The sequence below is a fragment of the Anser cygnoides genome, chromosome W, assembly GCF_040182565.1.
Source record: "Anser cygnoides isolate HZ-2024a breed goose chromosome W, Taihu_goose_T2T_genome, whole genome shotgun sequence".
Classification (NCBI taxonomy): Eukaryota; Metazoa; Chordata; class Aves; order Anseriformes; family Anatidae; genus Anser; species Anser cygnoides.
Window position 1 is genome coordinate 8,044,740 of NC_089911.1, and position 10,263 is coordinate 8,055,002.

Here is a 10,263-nt window from a genome sequence, read left to right on the forward strand (position 1 = left end):
CAAAACCCCCCAACCCCCAAGCCCCAAAACCTCCCTCAGAGCCCCCCCTTTGCCCCCCAGCCCCCCCCCCCCCCAGGCCTACACCAGGCCCCACAACCCCCCAGCCCCCCCTCAGGCCCCACAACCCCTCACGTCCCCCCCCCCCCCAAACCCCAAAACCTCACCTCAGAGCCCCCCCGGCCCCCCCACCCCCACGTGACCTCTCCCCCCCCCTTCCCCCCCCCCCTCACGGACCCCCCGGGCGCTCGCGCTCCCTCCGCCCGCTCCGGCCTGGCCGCCCTCGCGCCCTCTGCGCATGCGCGGCCGCCCCACGGCGGCGGCGCGCGGCGGGAGCCGGAACTCGCTGCGGGAAGGGGCGGGGCCGCGCGAGGGGGATGTGGGCGGGGCTTCGCGAGATCCCTCCGCGGGGAGGGGGGGGGGGGAAGGCCGGTTGCCGTGGCAACAGGCCGGATCCTTCCGCCGAGGGGGGAGGTGATTCCCGCCACAAGTCCCCGCCTTAGCAACGGGGGGGCGGGCCTTGCCACGCCCTAGCAACCGAGGGGGCGGGCCCTTAGCAACGGCGGCGAAGTGATTGACAGCTCCTGCCCGCTGCCTAGCAACGCGGGGCCCGGCCATAGCAACCGCCTGGCAACCCCCGGCCCCCCCCCATAGCAACGGCATAGCAACACCCCGCCTGTATCCTAGCAACAGGGGGTGACACCGCCTGTCGTTACCATAGCAACCTCCTGACAACCCCTTGCCCATCGGCTTTACCCCTTTAAAGGGGGTCCCAGTGGGGCCTGGCCTGTTGTCCCCCCCGGGCCTGTTGTCACCCCCCTCTGCCTGTTGTCACCCCCTCCACTTGTTGTCACCCCCTCCAGGCCTGTTTTCCCCCCCTTGGCCTGTTGTCACCCCCGGGGCCTGTCGTCACCCCCCTCTGTCTGTTGTAACCCCCCTCCACTTCTTGTCACCCTCTCCAGGCCTGTTGTCCCCCCTCGGCCTGTTGTCCCCCCCTTGGCCTGTCGTCACCCCCTCCACTTGTTGTCACCCCCCAGGCCTGTTGTCACCCCCCTCCACTTTCTGTCACCCCCCAGGCCTGTCGTCCCCCCTTGGCCTGCTGTCACCCCCTGGGCCTGTTGTCACCCCCCCGGTCTGTTGTCACCCTCTCTCGGCCTGTTGTCACCCCCCCTGCTGTCACCCCCTCCGCCTGTTATTTTTAGCCCTGGGGGGGTGACATGGCCGGGGAGGGGTGTGGGGGGGAACCCGACACCGTCCCCACGGTGTTTACGGGACAGAGCCGGCGGCGGGACGGCGGGGTCGGGGACACCCGGTGACGGGGGACACCCGGTGACGGGGGGGACAGTGGGGGGACACCTGGTGACAGGGGACAGAGGGGTTGGGGACACCCGGTGACGGGGGAGAGAGTGGGGGGCGGACACACGGTGACAGGGGATGGTGGGGTTGGGGACAACCGGTGACGGGGGACACCCGGTGACGGGGGACAGAGGGGTTGGGGACACCCATTGACAGGGGACACCCGGTGACAGGGGACGGGGGGGACACCCGGTGACAGGGGACAGCCGGTGGGGGGGACACGGCAGGGGGGACACCCGGTGACGGGGGACAGTGGGGTTGGGGACACCCATTGACGGGGGACACCCGGTGACAGGGGACACCCAGTGACAAGGGACGGAGGGGGGACACCTGGTGACGGGGGACACCCGGTGACGGGGGCCGGGGTCACCCGGTGGTGGCCCCCCCGGCCATGGAGCGGTGACAGGGGACAGCGGGGCCGGGGACACCCCTGTGACAGGGGCCGGTGACACCGTGACAAGTTGGGGACCCCCAGAGGGTTTTGGGGGGGGGGGGCAGTGGCACCCAGGGGACGTTGGCACCCCCCATAACCCTATAGGGGACCTTGAGGCCTACACGGAATTTGGGGGGGGGGGCGGTGACCCCATAGAGGGCCCTGCGGGGCCACCAAGGGCTGAGGGGTGGCCCCACGCCAGCAGGGACCCCAAGGACCTTTTTTGGGGGGGCTCAGTGTGGCAGCAGGTCCCGGGGGACCCCCAAGGGCTTTTAGGGTCCCCCCATATCCATAGGGGCCTTGTGGGACCTTCAAGGACTTTGAGGGTCCCCCATATCCATAGGGGCCTTGTAGGGCCTCTAAGGACTTTTAGGGTACCCCTAACTCCATAGGGCCCATGTGGGGCCTTTGAGGACTTTGAGCCCCCCCCCCAATCCATAGGGTTCTTCTGGGGCCTTCACGGACTTTTAGGGTCCCCCCATCTCCATAGGGTTCTTGTAGGACCTCCAAAGACTTTGAGGGGCCCCTATAGAGTCTTTGTGGGTCCTCCAAGAACTTCAGGGGTTCTTCAACCACCATAGGGCCCTCGGGGACCTCCAAGGACTTTAAGGGTCCCCCTCAACTCCATAGGGGCCTTGTGGGGCTTTCAAGGAGTCTGAGGCCCCCCAAATCCATAGGGTTCTTGTAGGGCCTCCAAGGACTTTTAGGGTTTTTCCACGTCTATATAGAGTCCTTATAGAAACTCCAAAGACTTTTAAGGTTCGTCCGTATTTATAGGGTCTTGATAGAAACTCCAAGTCCTTTAGGGGTTCCTCCACCACTATAGGGCCCTTGTAGGACCTCCAAGGACTCTTAGGGTTCCCCCATACCTATGGGGTCCTTATAGGAACTTCAAGTACCTCAGGTGTTCCTCCACCCCCATAGGACCCTCGTGGGACCTTGAAGGACTTTTAGGGTCCCCCCAACTCCATACGGATCTTGTAGGGCCTCCAAGGACTTTCAGGGTTCCTCCATACCTATATAGGGTCCTTATAGGAATTTCAAGTCCCTTGGGTGTTCCCCCCACCACAGGACCCTTGTGGGACCTCCAAATCCCTTAGGGGCTCCCCACCTTCGCAGAAGCCCCCGAAACCCCCCGGAACTCCCCTCCCGGCCCCCACCCCGCCATTTCGGGGGGGGTCCCCGGACCCCCACGGGGGCCATGGTGGAACCGACGGGCTGCTGCGAGCGGGTGGCCATCAACGTGGCCGGCCGGCGCTTCGAGACCCTGGGCCGGACGCTGCGGCGCTTCCCCGACACCCTCCTCGGGGACCCCCGGCGACGCCGGCGCTTCTTCGACCCCCAACGCCGCGAGTATTTCTTCGACCGGCACCGGGGAGCCTTCGGCGCCGTCCTCTACTACTACCAGTCCGGGGGAGGCTGCGCCGCCCGCCCGATGTCCCCTTGGACGTCTTCTTGGAGGAGCTGAGGTTCTACCAGCTGGGCGCCGAGGCCGAAGGCCGGGTGCGCGAGGCCGAAGGCTTGGGCACGGAGGTGGCGAGGCCGCTGCCCCGGGGCCGCCTGCGCCGCCGCGCCTGGCTGCTGTGCGAGCACCCCGAGAGCTCGCCCGCCGCCCGCGCCGTCGCCTTGCTCTCCGTCCTCGTCATCCTGGTCTCCATCGTCGTCTTCTGCCTGGAGACCCTGCCCCAGTTCCGGGGCGGGGGGGAGGCGGCCGCGCAGGTGAGTAGGTGTGGGGGGAGGCAGCGGCCTCGTTGTGATCCTCGTCCTCGTTGTCTTCTCCTTCCTTGTCCCTCGTCGTGCTCTCCTTCCTCATCCTCATTGTGCTCTCCTTCCTCGTCCTCCTCGTGTCCCTCATCCTCGTCCTCCCTGTCCTCATCCTCGTTGTCCTCTCCTTCCTCGTCCTCGTTGTATTCTCCATCCTCATTCCTCCTTGTCCTCCCCGGCCTCATCCCCGTTGCCCTATCCATCCTCATCCCCATTGTCCTCTACATTCTCATCCTCGTTGTCCTCTCCTTCCTCATCCTCCTTGTGTTCCTCATCCTTGTCCTCCCTGGCCTCATCCTGCTCTTCCTCTTCATCCTCATCCTCCTCATGTTCCTCATCCTCATCTTCATTGTCCTCCCTGGCCTCATCCTCGTTGTCCTCTCCATTCTCATCCTCCTTGTGTTCCCCATCCTTGTCCTCCTTGTCCTCTCCATTCTCATCTTCCTCATGTTCCTCATCCTCATCCTCGTTGTCCTCCCTGGCCTCATCCTTGTTGCCCTCTCCATCCTCATCCTCCTTGGCCTCCCTGGCCACATCCTCGTTGTCCTCTCCATCCTCATCCTCCTTGGCCTCCCTGGCCTCATCCTCGTTGTCCTCCCTGGCCTCATCCTTGTTTTCCTCTCCATCCTCATCCTCCTTGGCCTCCCTGGCCTCATCTTCATTGTCCTCTCCTTCCTCATCCTCCTTGTGTTCCCCATCATTTTCCTCATCGTCCTCCTTGGCCTCGGCCTCATTGTCCTCCCCATCCTCATCCTCATTATCCTTCCCATCCTCATCCTCACCATCTTCTCCATCCTCATCCTCATTGACCTCCCCGGCCTCATCCTCGTCGCCCTCCCCAGTCTCATCTTCGCCCTCCCCACCCTTACCACCTTCCTCCCCATCTTCACCATCATCCTCATTCACTTCTCAGCCTCCTTTTACTCCTCCTCAACCTCATCTTCATCATCCTCCCTCTCAGCCTCCTTTCCGCCACCATCCTCAGCATCTTCCTCGTTCTTCTCGGCCTCCTCCTCTTCATCAGCCTCCTTTTTAACCTCCTTTTCTCATTTTTTTTCGATTCTCAGTCTCATCCTTTCCACTGCCATCCTTCTTTTCGATCTGCTCAGCGCCGTCACCACCGCCATTCTCACCGTCCTTCATTTCCTCAGCTTCCTCCTCCTTCCCGCCATCATCTTCATCGCCTTTCTTCCTCCCGAGCTCTCCCTCATCATCCTCGCTGTCAGCGCTCTCTTTTCCCGTCTTGTAATCGTTCTTCATCATTTTCTCGTTGCCTTCGTTAGGTTCTCGTTACATTTTTATTCATCATTTTCCCGTTCTTTCGTAATTTCTCTTCTTCATCCATTTCGCAATCAGCCTTGTCCCCATTTTCCCACTCTTCCTCTTCCTCCTCTTCCTCCTCCTCCTCCTTCTTCTTCTTCCCCTCCTCCTCATCATCATTTTTCTGCTTTTCTCCTGTTCCCGGTTGTCCTTTTCCCCCTCCTTCCTTCCTTGTTCTCATCGTTCTCATCTTCATCTTCCTCATTGTCCTCCTCCTCTTCCTCCTCCTGGGACCCCAAGACTTTGGTGGGCCCTGACCCCAATTAACCAATATCTGGGTGGGCTTCGACCCCAATTAACGGGCATCTGGGTGGGCTCTGACCCCAATTAACCAATATCTGGGTGGGCTTCGACCCCAATTAACGGGCGTCTGGGTGGGCTCTGACCCCAATTAACCAACACTGGGAGGGGACCCCAGTGTCTGGGTGGGCGCTAACCCCAAAAAGCCATTATGGGGAGGGGGCCCCAATGTCTGGGTGGGCTCTGACACCCCATAACCCATCCCGTGAGGGAGACCCCAACATATGGGCAGGCCCTACCCCCAAAAAACCATCCTACGGGGGAGACCCCAACCTCCAGGCGGGCTCTGACCCCAATAACCCACCCTGACAAGGAGACCCCAACCTCCAAGTAGGCCCTAAACCCGATAACCCATCCTGGGGAGAAGATCCCAATTTCTGGGTGGGTTCTAACCCCAATAACCCATCCTTACAAGGAGACCCCAACCTCTGGGCAGGCCCTAACCCCAGTAAGCTATTATGGGGAGAGGACCCCAATGTCTGGGCGGGCCCTAACCCCAATAATCCACTCTGGGGAAGGAACACTTACCTCCAGGTAGGCCCTAACCCCAATAACCTACCCTGACAAGGAGACCCCAACCTCCAGGTAGGCCCTAACCCCAATAATCCATCCTGGGGAGAAGACCCCAGCCTCCATGCAGGCCCTAACCCCAATAACCCACCCTGACAAGAAGACCCCAACCTCCAGGTAGGCCCTAACCCAAATAACCCATCCTGGGAAGGGGACCCCAATATCTGGGTGGGCCCTAGTCCCAATAACCCATCATGGTGAGGGGTCCCCAACCTCCAAGCAGGCCCTAACCCCAATAACCCATCCTGGGAAGGGGACCCCAATATCTGGGTGGGCCCTAGTCCCAATAACCCATCATGGTGAGGGGTCCCCAACCTCCAGGTAGGCCCTAACCCCAATAACCCATCCTGGGAAGGGGACCCCAATATCTGGGTGGGCCCTAGTCCCAATAACCCATCATGGTAAGGGGTCCCCAACCTCCAAGCAGGCCCTAACCCAAATAACCCATCCTATGGATGGGACCCCAGTGTCTGGGTGGGTCCTAACCCCAATAATCCACCCTGACAAGAAGACCCCAACCTCCAAGTAGGCCCTAACCCCAATAATCCATCCTGGGGAGGGGATCCCAACCTCCAGGTAGGCCCTAACCTCAATAACCCATCCTGGGGAGGGGACCCCAACCCCTGGGTAGGCCTTAACCCCATTAGGCTATTCTGGGAAGGGCACCCCAATGTCTGGGTGGGCCCTAACCCCAATAACCCACCCTGGGGAAGGAAAACCTACCTCCAGGTAGGCCCTAACCCCAACAACCCATCCTGGGGACGGGACCCCAACCCCTGGGTAGGCCTTAACCCCATTAAGCTATTCTGGGGAGGAGACCCCAACGTCTGGGTGGGGCCCTAACGCCAATAACCCATCCCGGGAAGGGGACCCCAATGTCTGGGTGGGCCCTAACCCCAATAACCCAACAAGGGAGAAGACCCCATTGTCTGGGCAGGCCCTAACCCCAATAACCCATCCCAGGAAGGGGACCCCAATGTCTGGGTGGGTTCTAGCCCCCAATAACCCATCCTGGGGAGAAGCCCCCGATCTCTGTACGTGCCCTAACCCCCAATAACCCCCCCCCCCAATAACCCCCCCACCCCTCCCTCACCCCATTTCCCCCCATCCTACAGCTCCCCTCGCCGCCCCCCAACACCAGCGACCCCACCGCCGCCGCCGCCGGCACCGGCAGCCGCCCCTGGCTGGACGACCCCTTTTTCCTGGTGGAGACCCTCTGCATCTGCTGGTTCTCGCTGGAGCTGCTGGTGCGGCTGCTGGCCAGCCCCAGCAAGGCGGCCTTCTTCCGCAACGCCATGAACCTCATCGACCTGGCGGCCATCGCGCCCTACTTCGTGGCGCTGGGCACCGAGCTGGCCCGCCGGCGCGGCGTTGGGCAGCCGGCCATGTCGCTCGCCATCTTGCGCGTCATCCGCCTGGTGCGCGTCTTCCGCGTCTTCAAGCTCTCCCGCCACTCGAGGGGGCTTCAGATCCTGGGGCAGACCCTCAAGGCCAGCATGAGGGAGCTGGGCCTCCTCATCTTCTTCCTCCTCATCGGCGTCGTCCTCTTCTCCAGCGCCGTCTACTTCGCCGAGGCCGAAGACGCCGGCACCAGCTTCACCTCCATCCCGCAGGCCTTCTGGTGGGCCGTGGTCACCATGACCACCGTGGGCTACGGGGACATGGCGCCGGTGACGGTGGGGGGCAAGCTGGTGGGCTCGCTCTGCGCCATCGCCGGCGTCCTCACCATCTCGCTGCCCGTCCCCGTCATCGTCTCCAACTTCAGCTTCTTCTACCGCCGCGAGCTGCGGGGGGAGGAAGGGGGCGAGTGCGTCCCGGCCCCCCTTGCCCCTTGCACCCGCCCGCCCCCGAGCCCCCCGACCCCGGCCCCAAAGCCGGGGGGAGGGGGAGATGGCGGATGGGGAGGTCGGGGGGTCGGGATAGGGGGGGTGGGGGGGCCCCCGCCGTGGCGTTTGGTGACGCAGGTGTGAGGGGGGGTGGGGGGGGAAAGGAGGGGGGTGAGAGGGGGAAGGGGGGGGGTGAAAGGGGGTGGGGGGAGGAGGGGGGAGAGAGGAGGAAGGGGGGTGTGCGAGGATGGGGGTGCGCGAGGGTGCACAAGGGTGTGCAAGGACGTGGGGTGCACGAGGTTGTGCGAGGGCGTGCGAGGACACGGGGTACACGGGGGGGTGCACAAGGGCACACGAGGGTGTGCAAGGATGCGGGGTGCACGAGGCTGTGCGAGGACACGGGGTGCACGAGGGCGTGCAAGGACACAGGGTGCACAAGGGCACAGGAGGGTGTGCAAGGATGTGGGGTGCACGAGGGTGTGCGAGGACACGGGGTGCACGAGGGCGTGCAAGGACATGGGGTGCACAAGGGCACACGAGGGTGTGCAAGGATGCGGGGTGCACGAGGCTGTGCGAGGACATGGGGTGCACGAGGGCATGCAAGGACATGGGGTGCACAAGGGCACAAGAGGGTGTGCAAGGATGCGGGGTGCACAAGAGTATGTAATGACATGGGGTGCACGAGGGCGCACGAGGGCACACAAGGCCACGAGGTGCACAAGAGTGTGCAAGGCCACGGGGTGCACAAGGGCACAGGATGGTGTGCAGGGATGTGGGGTGCACGAGGGTGTGCACGGACACGGGGTACACAAGGGCGTGCAAAGCTGTGGGGTGCACAAGGATGCACGAGGGCATGCGAGGACACGAGGCACGCGGGGATGCACAAGGGCGTGCAAGGACACAGAGTGCACAAGGGTGCACGAGGGCGTGCAAGGACACGAGGCGCACGAGGATGCACAAGGGTGTGCAAGGACACGGGGTGCACAAGGGCGTGCAAGGATGTGGGGTGCACAAGAATGCACAAGGCTGCATGAGGACGTGGGGAGCACGACGCTGCACCGGGGTGCACGAGGATAAACGGGCGCACAAGGACGCAGAGTGCACGAGGATACAGGCGTGCACAAGGACACCGGGTGCACGAGGACATGGGGTGCACAAGGACGCACGAGGGCGCACGAGGACACAGGGTGCACGAGGGTGCACAAGGATAAAGGCGTGCACGAGGACACGGGGTGCACGAGGACACGGGGCGCACCAGGATGCACAAGAGCGCACGAGGACACTGCGCACGAGGACAAATGTGTGCACAAGGCCAAACGGGGGCACACAAGGATGCACGAGGACAAACGGGGGCACACGAAGCGCAAGCGGTGTTGCACGAGGATGCACGAGGACTCACAAGGATGCACGAGGGGAAAGGGGGTTGCACGAGGACGCACGAGGACGAGCGGGGGGTGCACGAGAGGGCGTGAGACTGCACGACGACGTGCAAGCGTGCACGAGGACTCACGAGGACGAGGACTCACGAGGATGCACGAGGACTCACGAGGGTGCACGAGGACTCACAAGGATGCACGGGGGGGATACCCCAAGGACAGCAGCCCCCGTGCCCCCCTGTGACCCCCGTGCACGAGGACACACGAGGACCCCGGGGGATAACGATGCACGAGGGGGAGGGGGGGCACGGGGGGGTTCACGAGGGTGCACGAGGACACGGTGCCCCCCCTCCCTCCCCAACCCCCCCCCGTCTCTCCCCGCCCCCCCCCTCTCCGGTTACGGCCCCAAATAGCCGCCGGCGGCCGCGGTGGCATCCGGGAACCCGATCCGGCCTCGTGCGACGCACGAGGGGCACGGGGGGGGGGGCACGGGGGGGGCTAAGGAGGGGGGGGAGAAGGGCTTTTTGGGGGGGGGGGGCACACGGTGGGTGTCGCCCCCCCCCCCCCGAGTGTGGCGACCCCGCGGGAGGACAATAAAGGTGACGGCTGGTGACTGAGAGGGGTCACGGGGATGGGGGGGGGGGCGCGGGGGGCGCGGGGGGGTCATGGGGAAAAGTGGGGGGGTTATAGGGAAAGGGGGGGCCATGGGGAAAAGGGGGGGGTCATAGGGAAAGGGGGGGTCATAGGGAAAGGGGGGGTCACGGGGAAAGAGGGGGCATGGGAAAAGGGGGGGGCACGGGGGGGCACCAGGGAAAGGGGGGCCATGGGGGGTCATGGGGGGGGTCATGGGGTTGGGGGGGTCATGGGGGGACACGGGGGGTCATGGGGAAAAGGGGGGCTACGGGGGGGGTTTTGGGGGGGTCATGGGGCTGGGGGGTCACAGGGAGGGGGGTCACAGGGTGGGGGGTCACAGGGAAAGGGGGGTCATGGGGAGGGCAGGAAACACGGGGGTTTTATGGGGGGGTCACGGCGGGGTCATGGGGCTGGGGGGGTCACGGGGATGTGGGGGGGTCACGGGGTCTCCGGCTCCCGCTGAGGTTAAATTTGGGGGGGGGGGGGGGGGGGGCAGCAATTGGGGGGGGGCATCCAGGGGGGAGGGTCGCAGCCCCTGGGTGTCCTGGGGGTGAGGGGCCGGGGGGGGTAGGCAGGGAGACAAAATGGGGGGAGCAATGCCTCCCAGTGCTCTCCAGTCCCTCCCAGTGCTCTCCCAGTCCCTCCCAGTGCCTCCCAGTGCTCTCCAGTCCCTCCCAGTGCTCTCCCA

The 10,263-nt window shown here is 64.1% G+C and overlaps 1 protein-coding gene across 1 annotated transcript; it reads left to right on the forward strand.

Annotated features, from left to right (window-relative positions):
• Window positions 1-1,275: 1,275 nt before the first annotated feature.
• Window positions 1,276-7,710, forward strand: LOC125181865 (potassium voltage-gated channel subfamily A member 7-like). The gene is given in 3 exon segments (XM_066987151.1): window positions 1,276-3,201; window positions 3,204-3,505; window positions 6,856-7,710. Coding segments are annotated over 3 exon segments (1,371 nt in total). The 5' UTR covers window positions 1,276-2,987.
• Window positions 7,711-10,263: the final 2,553 nt, after the last annotated feature.